Source organism: Corvus kubaryi, unplaced genomic scaffold (genome assembly GCF_017639235.1).
Source record: "Corvus kubaryi isolate FWS band 111438036 unplaced genomic scaffold, C.kubaryi_AGA036_p1.0 65076, whole genome shotgun sequence".
NCBI classification, from domain to species: Eukaryota; Metazoa; Chordata; class Aves; order Passeriformes; family Corvidae; genus Corvus; species Corvus kubaryi.
Genome location: NW_024581747.1, coordinates 103,159 through 122,759, shown reverse-complemented (window position 1 = coordinate 122,759; position 19,601 = coordinate 103,159). Strand labels below are relative to the sequence as shown.

Sequence of the window (19,601 nt, the reverse complement as noted above, 5' to 3'; positions counted from 1 at the left end):
CCTAAATGAAATTTTCAGTAAACTGTACTTGTGTCTCTTCTTCGGAGTGGAAGCTTTACAGTTCACAGCTGGAAGACCCCCAAACATTTGGGGTTGCCTAACATTCCAAGCAAGATGTAGAATAAATTTGGTAATTTTGTATTAGTGGAAAAAGTACTGGACAGGGTTATCTCTGAATCTACAGAGCGCACATGTGCGAGACCCTTGGGTCAGTAGTGCACTGTCAGTATATCTGTCTTCTTGTCTGTACTTCTGCCACTATGCTTGCATGGTACTGTGTGATGATACTGGGAGGGCTAAGGGAGGGAGATACACAAAGGTTTTCCATTGCTTCCATGGCTGTACTTGAGAATTTGACAGTTTTTTTGTACTTGTCATTTCCACAAGGAGAACCAGATCTGCATGCTAGAATGCTTGATCTGGAGTGAGGTATTTTATTTGATCTGGCTGAGCTGGAGTTCATTTTCCCTTAGCAGCCCTCACAATGCTGTGCTTTGCATTTGTAGCTGGAAAGGTGTTGATAACACACCAGTGTTTTGTCTACTGCTGAGCAGCATTGGCACAGCATCAGTGCTGTCTCTTTAACATGCTCTCCTCCCTTCCTCCCATCAAGTGGGCTGTGATGTATGGGCAGTATACTGGGAGGGAACACAACTAGGCTAAAATAGCTGACCCAAATTAACCAAAAGGATATTCCCGACCATATGATGTCAGCTCAGATATAAAAGCTAAGGGAGGGAGGAGGAAGAGGGGAATTTGTTATTTTACAGTGTTTGCCTTCCGGAGCATCCGCTCTGTGTGCTGAAGTCCTACTTTCTGGGAAGTGGATGAACATTACTCTCTGCTGGGAAGAAGAGATTTTTTTTTTTTTTTTTCTCCTTTGCTTAAGCGTGTGCAAACCTTCACTTTTTTTCTTGCTTTAATAAACTGCCTTATCTCAACCTACTAGGTGTTTTCCATCCTATTTTTCTCTCTGGTGTCCTGCTGGGAAAGGAAGTGATAGAGTGGCTTGGTGGGCACCTGGCATAAGAGCCAAGGTCAACCCACTACAGTCTTTAAGCTGACTAGCATGTTTACAGCACAGAACCTAGTTCTGAGTAACAGAACAGTCAGACAGGAAGACTTTGTAATAGTTCAAATTTAATAGTTCTGTATTTACTTCACTGCATTCCAGTTCAGACCTGTAACTTTTTCAAGTTTATGTTGTGTCAGGATATACAACTGTTCTAATCAAAGCTGGGTTTTTATTGTTTTTTAGTTTTTAAACTCAAAACTAAGCATACAATAAAAAAATCCACCTAACAGTTACTCCTAGTTCTGGTTGGGTTTTTTGTTTTAAAATTTTGCAATTTATTGTGGTAACTGTATAAAATACTTCCACATGAAACACCAGGTATGCTTCATTGTCCTAGAAGGTAGTGAGAGCTTATGAGAAATCACAGCATGAAAGAGCCTGAGAAACTGTCTGTTGGCTGTATTTTTGATACCTATTTTTTCATAAATATTATTTTTAAGTATCTCTATACAGATATTCAACCTCATGCATAGCAGCCCTTTTCACCATGGAATTTACACATCAAACTTGATCCACAGAGAAATTTTATAGCAAGGGGAGCTGTTTTCCTTTTTGCTCAGTCTGATAACTTTTTCTGAAAAGGAGTATTTTGGTGTTTTGCATGTGCTGTTTTTAAAATCAACATCAGACAAATGATAGTTCCTAGTCCTTAGAAAGTAAAAGATTGTGCTTTAGTTTAGGTAAAATCTATTAAAATTATCATATAACCTTTAGCATGTGTACTAGTTTGAAAACAAACCAGTGGGAGGCACCAAGTCAGAATAACAATTTAATGGGGAAATTAAAGAAAAGGAAAAAAAAAATCTAAAAGAAAACACTGGTTCAAACTGACAGAGTCAAGATACAACCTGAGTCCCTGTTAGGCAGGGTGGTGGTAGCAGTCTGGTAGAATGGTGGCTGCAGTCCTCTGAAGTGGTGATCCTGTAGAAAAAGGGTCTGCCCTTCCTCAGAAAGTCCAGTGGTGGCTATGTAGCTCCTGTCCTCTGGAAATCCAGTGGAAAGGGTAGTTTCTGGTGTTCAGAGTCTCAGATTATATCCAGGATGGTATGCTTGGTTCCTCCCTCTGGGTGGAGCATCTCACAGTGGGGTAATAAGTCATGAGGCCAAGTGTTGATTAGGCTCATTAACAGAAGACAGTCTGGAGGGAGTTATCTCTGAGTCATGTGGCATGGCATTGATGGGCCATTAACAGAAAGATAGTCTGGGGGGAGGAGGCAAGGAAACACTGCCCCACCTGATTTCAACAGCTCATGAGGATGGTAATAGAATACACTGCAACCCAGGACAGTATGTAAGTATATTAATTGATGGAACCTTGTCAGTGTGTCCCATAATGAAAACTTTTTCTAACCAGACCACTTTTCTTGCCATTATAAAAACCAATGAATTCATTACCATTATGAGTACAATTTCTGCATAATGCTTTTTCTAAATGGGTATTGCCTAGAAAAGCTTTGTAGTTTTGAAGTTTATAATCATGATGCCATTTTACATATATTTTGAAAATATGTGATAGAGTTGATGTTGAAATGCATTGGGCTTGCCATGGGGCTTTTGATTCTGAAACTACAACAGTTGTAGCTGATGGTTCCTTTAAGAAAAGTCTGCCTGTTCCTAAATTGTAATGGTTTAATTTTCTTATTCTCAGACTATGGGTAGGAAAAGTTTTTCAGAAACATCTGCTTAATATAAATATTTGTGTAAATGAATGTTAAATCTTTTGAAAGTAGAACTACTTACTTTACTTTCTTGGCTTTACAGACACTAGACATATTTATTCCTAAAACTTTTCTTAAGAAATAGAATTGTGCTCATTTTCAGCACTGGATAAAAATTCAGTTGCCATACTTTAACCTCATGTTGGCCTAAACCTGATGTGTTAGGTGTGATGTGTTAGATGGGAGTAAGACAAACATAAGTTACTTCCGTGGAGGTTTCCACTTAAGTTCATTAGTCCTTTTTTGAAGCAAAAACATGACGTGCATACCAGATCCTCCACATATGTAGAAATGTCATACTCTTAACATTTACTCATGCATTCCTTTGTGAAGAGTGTTTATGTATATTCCAAGGACTGCAGTTCCAATTAAAAGCTTGTCTTTTCCTTGCGCCACCAAGAAAAGGAGAAAATGATTCTTTGTAGTATAGTTATACCATCAAGTTATACCATCAAGTAAAAATGGATGAAGTAGTAATTACAGAATATATATATTTAAGGGAAGTACTGCTGATAGGTTTCTACCATTCTGGCTCTGAGTGGAATGCCTAGTAGCTATCTTTCAAATTTCTAGTGCTGTAATAGTGGGATTCTTTAAATTAGTATGAAGAGTTTGTGGAGCCATAAACATGCATTCAAAACAGCATAAAAAGAGAGGATTTGATCTTGAGCTACAAATGGCATATTGTATTTCCATCAAGAAAAGTGTTGTAAAATTAAAGAAGATAATGTCATTGGTGTTTGCTGTAGTTATAGAGTTGATTTAGTTTGGCAGAAACAGTACCGTTAGTGTTAATAATACTTGTGGCACGACACTAGTCATAGCCCTTATATGATGCCTTGTCCTTATCTCTCCCTTTCCTTTTTACTTTTATCTCCACAGTGCTGCATACCCAAGGTCCCATTGATGGCAGTCTGTATGCAAAAGTGAGAAAGAAGAGCTCTTCAGACAGCAACATCCCTGGTGTTTCTCAGGGTGTTCATGTTACAGGCAGTCCTGATCACAGTGATCACACCCTGTCTGTCAGTAGTGATTCAGGACACTCCACAGTTTCCATCAGGACAGACAAGACTGAGGAACGCCTTGTCCCAAGAGTCAAACGGGGTCTGAGCCCACAAGAGAAGGCAGAACTGGACCGACTACTTAGTGGCTTTGGTCTGGAGGATTCTGTCAGCACCACCAAGGATATGACTGATGCTCAAAGCAACTACAGTGCCACTCACCACATAGTGCCAGCTCAAGTTCACACGAATGAAGTCACCAAAATGAAGGACAGGGAGACTGATATTCTGGATGACGAAATGCCTAATCATGACCTTCACAGTGTGGACAGCATTGGGACTTTGTCTTCCTCAGAAGGGCAGCACTCCACCCACCTAGGGAACTTTAGTTGCCACAAGAGCAGTCAGAACTCACTTCTTTCAGATGGCTTTGGAAGTAATGTTGGGGAAGAGCATCACAATGCTTTTTCTGCAGACCTGGGAATTGGTGTGGATTCCCTCTATGAGAGATCATTTGGAAGCACTGAGCCAAAGTCAACTGAGCAATTGCAACAGAATCCTTCTGTCTTACCCCATCCACAAGCCTATGGACGAAGTAACTACTCTACTCAGACCTGGGTATGCCAGCAGCAGATGGTCACTGCTCACCAGTATGGTTTTGCCCCAGAGAATGAAATTAGGGTTGGCATTCATAACACTGTGGAGAATTTGGGCAGTGTCCAGAGCCAGTCCCACGTCCCAGGCACCCCAACACGTGGCTTTAGCAGCAGAGATGCTGTGCAGAGAGGGCTAGGAAGCATGCTGGGTGCTGCAGAACCTGAAGAACGTGCAAGTGCTGACATTTTTAAGTCAAGGCCAATGCCTCAGAGGAATATAAATGGCCTGGATCTAGACCAAAATTCTGGGGACTTGCCAGCTTCTCCAACTTTGGATATTGATCAGTCCATTGAAAAATTGAACAGGCTGATCTTGGAGTTAGACCCTACATTTGAACCTATCCCAACCCGCATTAACACTCTCACCAGTGACAGAAATCGAGTGAATGGCTTTACCAGCCTTGATGCACACATGGAAGAGCTTAACCGTAGTTCTGGCTTCCATGACAAATTAGAGGTCACAAACAGGAATCCCTCCTGGCATGGTAAGCTGTAATACTTTCTGAAAATAATGTTCTTTCTAGCACCTGTGTGTTCATTACATGGTATAGCAGGACCCTCAGGTCATGACTTAAAACTTCGACAATGATTATCAAGGGATTATTTCTGATGCTTTCTTAACATAATCATCCAAGATAGGGAATCAAATTGATGTAAGATAAGTGAGTTTTGCAGGTACTTGCCTTTTTGCTTGAAAAAAGTTCTTACCTGTTATAGATCATCTGTTGGGATTTTTTTTTCTGCTGTGAGTTTAAGTTATAAGGGACCAGAATTTGTACATTGACACATTTTTAGAAGGCATCGGTGGTGTACGTTTTTAATATTACTTTTTTTTATTATTTCCATTTAAAGTAGGAGAAAAAGTTCCAACAACTTTATCTTCAAATTTAGTGTAATGATTCTGGCATTAAATTTCTATGCAATGTTTTCACAAATAATGCAGTATTTACCAGTAAAATATTTTAAGACATGCTCTTTCGGAAAGTTTTCAGTATAAAAATTTATAAGTCACAGTGCTTGTTTGTTGTCTCTGACTCTGAAATGACTGCAGCTGGTGGAATTAAATATGCAACACTTGCTGGCTCTGTTGCCTAAGTAATACTACTAGAACTAGCAGCTTTGCAAAAGGATGAGTAGTCTGCCTCTGGCTAAGTCCACTAAACCTATTATTAATGGTATACCTAAAATTTATGACAAATAACGCTCTTTCTGGTCTAACTGTCATGTTTGAAAATTTTATGTAGTCTAATTTCTCTGGCAAAACATACGCCCTTACCTTCCTTTCTCTCCTTCCCTCTTCTTCTTCCTCTTCTTGTCTCCAGTCATCGTGCAATGAAAGACTTGCTTGTGTCTCCAGGATTTAATTCAGTATTAGCCAGCATGACAAAAGATGTGCCCATGGCCTCACTGGACACAAATGAGCTGCTTCAGCTCAAGCCCAGTAGGATATGCTAAACCATTCAATGATGAATGGGCCTAACTAGTGTGTGGTGTCTGTTCACGGGCAGGCCTATGTGATCAAGGATGGTGATGCTTGTAGAGAAGGTGAAATCACAGTTCTGTGTTTAGGAGGGTAACTGAACATGGAAGAAGTCCAAAAATCCATTATGAATATATGTGAGATGCTTCGCTGCTTATTTTCAATACACAGTATGTATTTTGTGGCATTAGTTTGTAATTCTCTTGAATCTTTCCAAATTATTAGCTGATGGACAGATAGAGATTTTTCCAGCAGGAGAGTGTTGGAAAAGGGTCTGTGGACTCCAGCGGGGGGAGGAAGAAATTGCAGTCCAGCCAATATGGTTGATAAAAGCAAGCTCCATTTATTAGCAATCCAGAGGCACTTATATAGTATACCAGCTTGTTAAGTGGCTTAAAACTTATCAAAGTGCATTTCTGCTTCTACCTAATTGGACTACATTGGCAAGCTTCTACTAGTTATGTTATGATTAAAAGAATTCAGACTTCACCCTCCCTTCTCTCCTGGTCAGTACATCTTATCTGCACAGCTGCTTCTCTTCAAAACTCCCTTTTTGTTTCTCAGGCCTGTTTCTCACACAGGGATTTTCTCATGGAGACAGTTTCTCACACTAACCTTTGCTTGCAAGCCTATTGCTTGTACAGTTCTTTTACTGATCCTATAATTCTATCAATGACCCATGGCCCTGATCCTCTAACCGTTTCCCAACAGGAGAGAACTCTTCACTTTATATACAGTAAATCTAGTGAAGTGTTGGGGTCCCTCCCCTGCCATGGAGCCCTGGGAGAGGGGCCCTGAGGGCACAGACACGGCGTTTCCCTGCCCCTGCTCAGCCTCGTTCCCATTGGTTGGTTTGTGTTTCCCTGCGCGGGCAGAAGGACCCTTGGTCCCGTGACTGAAACAGTTCCTCAGCAGAACTCCAGCCATGCGGCTGGAGAAATAAACATCTCTGAAACAGCTATCAAGAATCTGCCTGTCCTATATATTTCCTTTCCACGGGACGCCTGGTTTGATATATGCATGTTGCAGTATCCCCACTGCAACATAATGGTGGAGAATTGAGAGCAGAATGATCCCCGATCCCTAAGCGACTGATTTGTGTGAGTAAACCCTGGAAACTTTGGATTCCTCTCCTTGGTTTTGTTTTGCTGTTCCATATCTAAACTATGGAGGAACCGTGGGAAGACTCTTGGCTCTCAGAGCCGCATATGGACATTTATCTTAAACTTAAAATGATTCTTGAACAACGATTTGTAAATTTTAGCTTGATTCAAGCTCAAAAAGAACTGAAACACTTCCTGGCATGGTTGTTTAAGAACTTTTTCTATGTTTCTTGGGATTTAATTATTACCAAGGGCTTTTGGAAAACTGTTTGGACACAGTTAATACTGGAGTTAAAATATATGCCAATGGAAGAATATTTTCGTGAATATTATTTAATTACCGAGAGTGTTGAGCAATGTCAGCTGTGTCTTGGCGAAGGGAAGCCTGGCGCAGGGACTGTGCGGCCCAGGCCACGTGCACCAAGCCCTCTGCGAGCAGCAGCGAGGCAGTTCCCGCGTGCGGGCGGAGCCAAGTGAGCCGCAGTGCTGGCAGCAGAGCGAGGCGTGGCGGGAGCAGCGGGACCCGGCGGTGCCCGCCCGGTCCTGTGCAGTGAGTGGTGGAGCGAGCCCTGTGAACGCCCGGCCGAGAGGGGCGGCGCGCGGGCGGCGCCTGGCGGCGGTGGCGGTAGAACGGAGCCGCGCCCAGCCGAGACGCGCGCTGGAGCAGGGCGCGGGGGGGTTGTCGCTCGGGGGCCCGGCCGAGATGCGGGTACAGCGCCCTGCATCGGCAGCGAAGCTGCGACCAGAGGAGGCGACGCACGGAGAACTGAGCGGCGCGGCCCGGCCCACGCAGCCCCGAACGCGACCCCGGGAAGAGCGCGCAGGCACCAGCAGCCCCGACAATTCCAACATGGGAGCGACCGAAGGAGAGAGCAAAGACGCAGCGAGACAGAAAACAGCAGCCACTTGGAAAAAGGAAAAGATCATAGTAACTAAGATCTTAGGGATAGTAAAATGGTATAATGTTAAGCAAAATTATGGTTTTATAACAAGGTGTGACAACCAGCAAGACATATTCGTGCATAGAACTGCTATTAAAAAGAATAACCCTGAAAAATGCATCCCAAGCTTGGGAGATGGAGAGGTGGTGGAATTCAAAATTATACAAGGTAGAAAAGGATTACAAGCATCGCAGGTCACTGGGCCTGATGGTGTTCCTGTAAAAGGCAGTATATATGCAAAAAATCGTAGTCATGTTAGACATTGTAAGCCCCCCCTACAGTCTCCCTTTCCTAATCCCACCTTTCCCTTTTACCCTATGTCCTATTACCCCCAGTGTATTCCCAGTCCGTTTTTTCATCCATGGTTTCCCTCACAAAACCATGCTTTTGCCAATTGTTTCCCCAAAAATTGCTTTCCAATGCCGAGTGGGGGATGAAAAGGGGGAGGGAAGAAGTTAAACCCTCTCCTGCCTCAGTTTCCCCACAAAGCATGCTCAGAGAGTTCTGTCTCCCTTCTGTCAGCCCTAAGATGTTCCACAGAATCTGACTGGACATTTAAAGACTCAGGAGGGTGGCTTGTTTTGTCTTGAAACTGTTCTTGTTATGTTTATCCAGTTGTTTTCATGCTCCTTTTATTAAAATAAAACGGGTGAGGTGTTGGGATCCCTCCCCTGCCATGGAGCCCTGGGAGAGGGGCCCTGAGACACGGGGTTTCCCTGTCCCTGCTCAGCCTCGTTCCCATTGGTTGGTTTGTGTTCCCTGTGCGGGCAGGAGGACCCTTGGTCCCATGACTGAAACAGCTCCTCGGCAGAGCTCCGGCCATGCGGCTGGAGAAATAAACATCTCTCTGAAACAGCTAGCAAGAATCTGTCTGTCCGTATATATTTCCTTTCCACGGGACTCCTGGTTTGATATATGCATGTTGCAGTATCCCCACTGCAACAGTGAAGGGAATAAAGAGATCATTTAGAATAAGCCACCTTTTACACTTCTGTGTTTAAATATATGAAGCTAAAAAGAGATACTTGAAATTTTCTCACAGATTCTGGTCATCTCCCAAAGGAAGTAGGAGTCACTGTAATTTCCCTTCCATTTTTAATGTCAGGTAAATAAAGACCAGTGAAAATAATTGTACTTGGGGAATGATCTGGAAGAGGATTTGTTTTAAATAATTAAATTATGGAATTTCTATATTTAAGGGAATCAAATATATATATATATAGACAGCATTTAAAATCCTGGATATTTGAGAGGAGGTATCAGGGCATAGTATGAGAGAGTGTACTAGTTTGAAAGCAAACCAGTGAGAGATTCCAAGTCAGAACTACAATTCAATAGGAAATTTAAAATAAATGCAATAATACAGAAACACGGACAGAGTCAGAGCACAATCTGACACTCTGTCAGTCAGGGTGGTGGTATCAGTCCGATCAAATGGTGGCTGCAGTCCTGTTAAAGTGACAGATGTGGTTCTGTTGAAGTGGTGATCCCGTAGAATCTTCCTCTGAAGGTCCAGTGTGGTTATGTATCTCTTGTCCTCTGGGAATCCAGTAGGTAAGGCTGCCTGTGGTGTTCCAAACCTCAGATTATATCCAGGTAGGAATGCTTGGTTCCTCCCCATGGGTGGAGCATATCACAGTGGGATGATGTAGTTTTACGAGTCATGCAGTGAGACTTGATAGCCCATTAACAGAAGGCATCCCCAGGAGGGAGTTATCAGGGATGTGTCATGGAAGACATAAAGAACACTGCCTCACCTGGTTTTAACAGCTTATGAAGATGGTGATAGAATACATACTTTTGGTTACATCTTGCACTGTAACCTAAGACAGAGAGGAAAGACTTTAGTAGTCAGGAACATTAGAATAGCTCTTAATTAAACAAGATTTTAAAAATAATTATTATGGCTTTAGAATAATAATAATTATTAGATTATTATTATTATATATAATATATTATATATATTATATTATCCATTAATAATGGATAACCAAAACAACACAAGTTGCTCACAATGGCTGATCTTACAGAGTCAGGTTTTAGAGGGAGCTTTATACTCTGTGACTTAAGCAGTCCTTGACCTAACAAGTATATTAATAGAAAGAATTGGCCTGTGATAAAGAGAGTTGGCAGATCAGGACTGAATGGTTTGAGTGAGGTTGATTGGATGAATGAGAGATTCTGTGTGAGCAGGAACAAATAGTGCTGGAGGTGAATGGGATCAATGTGATGCATGGTGTGTGTGCATCTAACTTGAGGGTTGTGTTACATGAGGATGGTGGAATTATCTGGTTTCCTGCATGAGTGTGCAGAAAATATATGCCTTAAATGTCATGTGCATGTTTCCAGTGCCCTGCAAAGCTGGAAGAATGTGCATAAGAATGAAATGTGTGTGTGTCAGCTGGGATGTACATTATGGTGCATTCTTGCTTCTGTTTGCTCATATGATTCTGCACTGTGCACTGATTCTGCACAGATAGGCAACTACCTCTCCTTTCATGCTTCTTCCTAGATGTTTTTATACACATATATCCTTAGCATAGGTCAACATGGCACAAACTACTGACTGCCCATGCAGCAGAGTTCTGGGTTCTGTCTGAAATGACGTCTTGGGTTAAGTGCTTAGCATTTTTGGATCATTGAATTTCTTTTTGCTAGGATGTATCTTTATGAACCATGTAGAACAATGGCTGATGACCTCTTCTCTCCTTCGGTGTTATATGTGTTGCTTAGCAGAGGTGAATCATTGCACTGTTCATTAAGATTTTTCCAGTTTTTATCTTTTACATGAGCTGAGTTATGGAGAGATGAGTTTCCGGTAGTAAATGAAGCTGCCATTTACTAGTAACACAGTGCTGCAATAGTGCTTAATTTTAAATGACAGGAAGTTTGTAGCATGAAGAAATTTCGATGTGTATATAAGCTTTTCTCTGCAGCCTTATGTTCCCCATTTACTTCATTCTCTGTGTATTCTTTTATGCCTAGTAACACATGACCTCAGTCTACTGTTAAAGATATTTGTAAGACTTATTTTCTCAAATTGGCTGTCTTTTACCACATGGCTTATGCTTATTTGTAAAGAAGGAAAGCTAAATCAATGTTTTGCTTCCACCTACAAAACTGTAAAAGCAAGAATCTGCTAATAAATGTGGACAATGGAAAGGTTTTTACCCATTTTCATTATAGCCTACCATCATTGTAAACCATGTCTCATCTGTGCACCCCACCTTTTCACTGTTAAAATGTTACAATTTGCATCTTTAGAAAAATATTAGATGCAGGTGAGGAATTATGTGATCAAGCTAAGGCAGAACACAGAAACACATGCATTCAATATTTGGGGCAGCCTGTTTCAATTACTGTGACCGAGAGATGCATTTCTGTCTAAATTTGCCAGCATAAGGAAGAGAGAGACTGTGTTTTCCGTAAGGTTGAAATTCTATTGTTGCTCTCAGGTAATTCTAATTCTTCTTCATGCATGAGTTATGGTGTTTGAAGTTATCATCTCAAAACTTCCCTAGCCTACCTACTGTAAGAGCAACACAGATACACAATTCATACAGCCTTACATTTTACTTGGAATTTATATAGTTTCTCAACACAACACAGAACTGAGCATTAAACAAAGTCTCCCTCTCAAAAAAATATTGCGAAATGAATAAAACTGAGGTGGCTTAGCATCTGGTTATATGTCTGAAATACCTTCAGAGATCTTTCCTCTATCAAAAATAAACCTTCAGACATGGTCCAAGATACAGTATCATAAATTATACTACAGTGTCTCTGCAGACAAAGGAGAGGGGAAGAAATCCTTTTTGCATACTTTATTAAATAATATTTTTTAAAAGCATTGAACCATTACAGATATTCCCATTTACTGTGCTATTCTGTGGGTAAGCACAGTCCCTCTGAAATAAGTTTTGAAGTGAGAGAAAAACAAAGCTTGTCCAACTTGTCACCTGCCTTATTTGTGTGTACACTACACTACAAAACCTGTTGTAGTTTCCGTTGGATAGGAACATTTTGGTGCTTGACTTGGGAGTTAATTTTACAGTGGTTAAGAGCAAATTTGAGTTTTTAGCTAAATTAAACGTAAAATTTGAAGTTCTGGATTATAACTGGAGTTTTAACTAGATTCGATTTTTAAACTAAATTAAATAAATAGTTATTTTAAAAGCTACAGTTAAAATTTGTATTTCAGTTACATTTAGCAGCACAGTAATTTTTAATTTATGTCATGTACTTACTCCACAGATTTTTATCAGTCCTGTAATTTTCAGCATGTGGGCCTGAGTGTACCATCATTATGAACTCTCTCTAAGGAGATACCAGTTTGTATTTTGCACCCGGCTTTCTCCCCATTCTTAGCATAATATAATGGGCTATGAAAGTAAGATGACAGACCTGCAGAGCTGCTGTGTCCTATGTGTAATGGTCTACTTGAATTTGGGGTAGAGTTTAGACCTTTTCATTTGCTTGTTAGACTAATTGGTTATAAGGAGTTTAACAGCTAGTCTAATAACTGTTAAAAATTGGGGTAAAAACAATAGTTTGCTTGTTAATCATTGCTAATTATTGGGTATTTTTTCAAGAATGAAGGGATTTTCTGACTTTAGCAGCACTTTGTGTTACATTTTAGAAAGGTTAAGGCATTGAATGTATCACACGCTTTTGTTCTAGTTAATCCCTTTGAAACAGTGTTCCTATAGCTCTGGGAATCTGAAAGTTTGAGCATATCAAGATTCTTATTTAGTACTTGCATCACAAATCCACCAAGGTCATGGGTTCAATCGCCATACACTTAAGATTTGGACTCAGTGATCCTGGTGGGTCTCTTTCAACTCAGAATATTCTGTGATTTTGCTTCAACTGGGTATATATTTGCTTATCCTTTTTCCACCACAGCAATGTTTAGCTCAAGTTTTGTCTTGCTATCTTTGAAGATATTTTTTCTTTCAGTATGTAATAGTGATTGTAAAGCTGATTCTAAATTCTTAAAATAGATTTGCTATGGTTTAAGTGTAAAGCTGTCTCAAAAGCTTGATCATTATATGCCTTCTTTAAAAATCTTAAACTTTGTAGAAGATAAATGGTGGCAGAGACGTAGATCACTTTTGGTTTGTATAATGTTGTTGATAACATTTTTTAGTATGTGGGATAGTCCCTGAAGGGTCCTCTGTTAGAAGTTAACTAATGGACTTATTTTTTCCTTGTTGCATTCTTAAGCCTCATGTTGATTGAATCACCTTGTTTCACAGTAATTGATAGGTCTTTTTAAACTGCTGTTTAGGCATTGGCATCTGGAATTTCTGCAATGTTAACACAGTTCTCCTCAGTGTTATTTCAGCTTTCTTGACTTCTGCTGAGGTCTGTGAAAGGGGCACTGGAAAAACAGCTTTGTGGAAATTTTCACTGTACCTTTCACAACAGAGCCCTGCATTTTATTGATCTGTGGGTAGAACTGGTAGAGAGCTTCTTATCTCATGCTAGTTTTCCACACCAGTTGGAGCTGTGGTAAGAAGCTCACTTGAAGTGCAAGCACTTTTCCTCTCTGTGTGTAATATGCTTGTACACAGAATGATTTCCAGCTTGTATATCTGCAGAGTCTGTTAAGTTGTACTGATTGGTTGATTAAGCATACATCCTAGTAAATTTTCCTTTTGTTTCTTCAAACAATATGTCATTTTCTTAAACCACCTAAAAGCTTGTCAGATTTTCTTGAATGTATAGATGTTTTCTTTTGTCTCTTGTGAAAGGGTTAGAATTGAAATGAACTGCACATTCCAAAATTCCTGCTAGGCAATAAATGAAGTTAAGTAAGTGAGAAGCTGCCTGTGAAACAATATAGTTAACATTACTTAAGCTCTATTCAGAGAAAATGGTCTTAACTGTTGCTCAAGTATGGATGATAGAAATTCAAGTGGTTAAAATCAGTTTTACAAGTTCAGACATTTATATTTCAGTGCTATAACAAGGAATCATGTTTGCAACCAGTTGGATAATTTCAGTAAAGAATTTTTAAAATAAGTGTCTTGTAAAAACTGAATAATCAATTTCTTTCCTTTTGATGGCAGCAATTCTTTCTTTCCAAATTTCCAGTACTTTCTAAGGTCAGTGTGAAATTCCAGTTAATAGTATTAGGGTCAAAGCTTGATAGCACCTTTTGATTTAGAAAAACAGAATGTCACCTATACACAAGCTTTGATCAGTCCTTTCATTAGAAAATTATTAATAAAGTCTAACAATCTAACACATTTTCTTAAAACTTTGAAGCTGATGTAAATATTTGCTAATTTCCAAAAGATACTGTAAATGGAAATGTGCTTCATCTTACATTTAAATATGAAAAATCTACAGTTAATGACTCCAGTTTTAAGTTAATTCTTGGTGATTTGATATCATGTGTAAATTGTGCTGCCATTGATTGAAGGAAGTATTGCCAAATAAACCTGCCTTATAAGGTGTATTTAGTGTTGGTGTGACCTCGTGTTGAGTACTGTGTGCAGTTCTGGGCCCTACCATTTAAAAAGGATGTGAAGGTGCTTGAATGTGTTCAGAGACAGGGCTGGAAGGCATGTCCTGTGCAGAGTGGCTGAGGACACTGGGTTTTTCTAGTTCAGAGAGAAGGAGGCTGAGGGGTGACACCATCTCCCCATGTCATTCAAGCAGTTTGAATGAGTTTATTTATAGGGGTTTTAAAATATTTTCTGTAACATATTGCTTTGTTTAAAAAGCAAAAAAACCCCAACCCCTCTATCAAGAAAAACAACGCAGAGATATGGAAGGACAGTTGGGTGGCCTCCAGTAGTATTCAGATCATTAAAACTGTACCTCTGCATGCTCAAAGTCATGTGATTTAGAGCCCCTTATGGTGTAGCAAACAACAAAATGTTGAAACTTTCATATTTCTTTTGAACTTTATTTTGTAATTATCTGTTGTAATGGGTTACCAGTTTGACTGTGGTTTGCACAGTTGGCTGTGATACAAACTAGGTAGAAGTTAAGGGGAGGTCTTCAATAGACAATGCTTGGCTTTGGAAAAGACTGATAGTTCTATTTTACAAATGATAAGGACTTCCATGAGGGGTAGAAAGGCTATCAGCCCAGTTTCTCTTTCTACCTCCACAAGAAAAGTTTTTCACAGAGTTCTACCATGTATGCTGTGCTTGCCCTGCTCTCAAGTAAAGCTGGTTTTGAGGCTAGCCCACCACAAACTGGGTGAATCAAATGGAAATATGCAAGCATCCTCTTGCTAGTTGCCGGGGTAACTGAAAGGAAATATGGACTTTCTTTATGGTGTGCCTCATGCACTCAGTAAATAAAAGTGTGTCTAACAGATGAAGAATCAACATAACTGTGTTTGAAGTATAGCTGGGGCAACTGCTAATATATGAGATACAGCACTGTTATTGACAAGCTGCTGGAGACAAGATTTTAAGCTTAGTATTGTTTTCTTTCTAATAGTTATAAATACCTCTCAATAGGAGTTGAGGAAAACTAAGCAGTTAAAGAAACCAAACAACGATTAACCTTTAATCACTGGCCATGCTTCTGTTAGCTGTAGCTTTTGCATGGTGATAACTATCTAACAAGATAAGTGCCTGATGTTGTTCTGATGCCCATCTGTTGGGATGTTATTATTTGTTCATGGGGGAAAACAAAATTACTTTCTGTCTTGGTTTGAAAGACAGGTGTCTGCTAAGGAAGGCAGATGCAACCCCCCTTCCCTCCGAGTTATTATAATTTTGAAATCAAGGGGCTTTTAGGCAAAGATGTGGAAAATAGGAATAACAGTTCTTTACTATCATATATCTCTATGTGTATAACCAGTCAAACAACAATAACTATGGCAGTAACAGCAAACAATCACAAACCCAGTCCCAGCCTTCTCGGCTGTCAGGCCCTTTCCCCTCGGGTGCAGTTCCGCTCGCAGCCGGCAGGGGCGCTGGTGGCTCCCGGTGAGCAGGGCAGGTGCGATGGTTCCCCCGCGGCTGCAGGGGGCGCTCTGGAGCGAGCTCGGGGAGAACGTGGCACTGGTGGCCTGGGATCCCAGGAAGGGACGGAACAAAGGCTTCACAAACCCCCTGGGCAGCCAATCCCGGTGTCCGGCCAGACCCTCAGGAACAGCAGGCTGGAACAGCAGGCTGGAACAGCAGGGACGAGCACAATTCCTGGATGGCAGACGAGGTGTATCCAAACGGAGAACCCCCCGGAGGTCTAGGCAGGTCGGGCAGGGCTACAGCGTAGCAAAGGCTCGAAGCAGCGGTGGGGCAGGGTGGCCATGGCCTGGCCTCCGGCGGGGCAGGGAAGGTGGGCCGGGGATCCTGGGGTCTTTCTCTGCAGAAGGAAAAAAACAGCCAACGAAAAAACAGCTTCCCTCTCTGGCGTTCGGGGACCGAACTGCCCACATACCCAGGTGAAACAAAAGAGTAGCCAGGTGCACCCCACCGCCAGTGGGTAGCTCTTTGTTTTCCTGAAGTACCCAGCAATTTGTCCTCTTAGCAACAGTATGGGGGGGAAATTCCTTTAACAGAAAAAAACTAGGAGAACTCCTAAAACCCCAACACTTTCATAGGGAAAAATTACTTTTCACATGGGAAAGGAGAAATGAGAGTATACAAAATGTTTTCAAAGAGACGAATATATGTTCCTGGGATATTTATGAAGCTCTGTCAAAACTTTACGCTAAATTATAAGAACAAAAGTGAATTTTGTAACTTCTAGGAGTCTTGGCAACTGACATATTACACTGTAAAAGGTGCCTTTTAAGTAAGTAAGTCTAAAACATCTCTTGCATTAAATGAAGCAGCTTTGAAGTACATTTTTGAAACTAATGAATTAAGTAGAAGTAATTTTTTGCTCACGCCACTTAATTTTAATCTCTTAGATTTGAGTTATTTGCTTTAAGCTTTATTGAAATACATCAGCTCAACTTCTCCCCTCTGTTGTCCACCATCTGCTGGTAATTTGGCATGTAAAGCACTTCCAGTTTATTTAAGGAAAATAAGAGAGTCTCTAAAATCTCTGAAAAATGAGAGACCTGTTTGTAGCTTTCTGACGACTACATTAACTTTGTAGAAATTACAAGCTTTATGAGTGTATCAATACTATTGATGATGAAATCCTATCATTAGTGTGACAAGCAAAATTGCAGTAAATTTTAAAGGTCTCTTTTGACCCATTCCAAAACACAGATATTCTCTATCATAAAGTAATCTACAAGGCCATGTTAACTAAGAGAAATATTCTGAAATAAATTGTCTATACCTTTGTAACTTGGTTACAAGTGGAGTGAAACTCTTATGCGCTGTTCCTGGTTCCCACTGCCTCCTGTGGAGAAGTGGTGGGGCTTGGGAGTGTCTGGTCTCAGGTGGTCTGAGATTCTGCAGTGATTCCCACTCATTTTTCTTTACAGAAATTAAAAATAAAAAAAGAAATCCAATGCAAAAAGTTGGTAAATGCTGGAATAGTATGAACTCAGTCTACATTCTTAAGTGTTTCCAATTTCAGTAGAATTCACCATGACTTTTTAGTATCATGTAAGAGGTTTGGAAGATATTTGTGATTTCATGTCCTTTTCTGGCTTGAGTGATGAATCTAGTTTCCTCACAGTGTCTTCAGCAGATATTCTTTCCAGAAATGAGAGACCACACATAAAGATTTAAGTCAAGAGAAAAAGAGTTAAATATAGGTGCTTAAAAAGTATTTTAGTTTTCAAAGTTGTACCATAAAAACAGAATCTCAGTTGTGACTTTTTAAAAACGTGCTAGGTTTATAAATATTGACTTGATAAAATTAATAACTGGTTGTATTTGGACCCTGAGATTTAACCCTATTGGTAGAATTTTCAAAAATTACTAACAGGGTTTTACTTATGTATTTATTTGCTTCAGTAGTAGTTATTATCACACTGATGCTAGCAGAGATGGATTTTTTGGAAGTGTCGAATTCTGTAGTTTAACAAGAGATTTATTAATATTTTTAGGATAAGCCATTTCTTGCCAGCAAGTTACTCAGCTTGATACATACGTATGTCAATGCAGAATCGCTTAAGTACCATAGATTTTAGTCTAAAATCCCTGTCTCTGTTTCAAGCTTGAATAAAAACTGTTCTCCTATACAGAAACTTATTTGTGCATTGATGCTCTATAATTGTGTGGTGTAATCAAGGTGAAATGTCTGTAACACAGACTCTTATGCTGTATGCTGGATTTTACACCTTAGCTTCTATCAGCTACTTCAGCTTAGGAAATCGATGTGTGTGAAAGGTGTATGCTATTGTCTTTCTCTACCCAAGTTACTGATTCAGCCCTCCTGGTGGTTTAGATGAAGTACACACTTTGGACTCCTAGTGTTATGGCTCCACGATCAGGGTGTGTAGGAGATGTGCTTCAACAACACATACAGTTGGAAATGATTGTAAAGGTTTAAATGACACCAAGCAATTAAAGTAAGTTCTTGTGGGAATACTGAGCTCTTTTAAGAGAAATAGCTAATCCTCAAAGACCATTTTGCATATGAAGACTATAGAGGAATATTTGAAAAGTTGCTATGCATGTGATTGTTTTTGTGACTACTCAGTAAGTTCTATGGATCCTTACTGTTGACTTAAGAAGGGTGGCAAAAGCCTTGTTGCAGGAGTAATCTGGACGCCCCTGCTGTTTGGAGTGAATGACCGTGTATACAAAATCCTGCTAATCATAACTGCATCTAGTGACATGCTCTCAATAACATCTTTGGAAACAAATGCTGCTTTATATCCTTGAATATACTGGATCGTTCTGCTGGTTTAGCTTACTTTTCTGTGCTGTTCCTCAAAACGATTACAGCTTCCGTGTGTAACTAATACCTAATTTTTGTGATTAAGTGTGATTGCTACGTGTCACAAAAGGTGTACAGTGAACTGAGTTTATAAGGGCCAGGGTCTGTTTTAGCTAAAAATAAACTGCTTGGGCGGAGGGGGGAGAGGGAGGGAGGGAGGGAGGAGGGGTGAGAGGTGAGGAGGGAATGCAGTCCTGGACAGCAGCAATGTTTTTTCTGCCAAGCACCACTGTGTGTGTCAGAAACGGCAAGAGAGGCTTCCCATTGGAGTGCCCGTAGTGGCCCCTGCTGGCTTGCTCTTCCAATGGCACTGGGGGTGATCGCTTCGAAAATGAGCATCAGAAGAAACATGCTGCTTGACTGACTCCTCTAAAACAAGCTGACTGCGAATATTTTCCCACTGGTGTCAGCAAAGCTAACTACAAGTGATATTTTTTCCCCACCTATGTGGGTTTGTAAAACAGTTTGAACATTCTTGATTATAATCACTACAGACACAATAGTGAAGTTTGTTTTAACAGTTTTAACTGAAAGAAAAAAGTTTCTTACTCACCTTGCATGTTTGTTTTCAGCAACAGGTATGCAAGATGATGATGCAACAGGGAAAAGGCTCAGAAAGTTAAGTGTTGGGCAGTATGACAATGATGTTCCTGGGGAGCCATCATATAACAGGTGTGGATGGATGAAGTCTCCTGCTACTCACCAGGCTGTAATTCCAGGATCACCAGTTGCTGTAGGGAAAACGAAGGAGGTAAACAATCAAGAATTTTTCACTAAATACTGAAGCAAGTGGCCAGTAGGAAGTC

At 40.4% G+C, this 19,601-nt stretch overlaps 1 protein-coding gene across 3 annotated transcripts in view; it reads left to right on the top strand.

The window, feature by feature from the left end:
• The window catches only part of LOC121672995 (tensin-3-like), a 93,203-nt gene that overhangs the window by 23,512 nt on the left and 50,090 nt on the right, over positions 1-19,601 (top strand). For all 3 annotated transcript variants that reach the window (XM_042045985.1, XM_042045986.1, XM_042045984.1), the window contains 2 exons: positions 3,676-4,935; positions 19,368-19,546. In XM_042045985.1, coding sequence (XP_041901919.1) covers positions 3,676-4,935; positions 19,368-19,546 — 1,439 coding nt within the window. The remainder of the gene's footprint in view (positions 1-3,675; positions 4,936-19,367; positions 19,547-19,601) is intronic.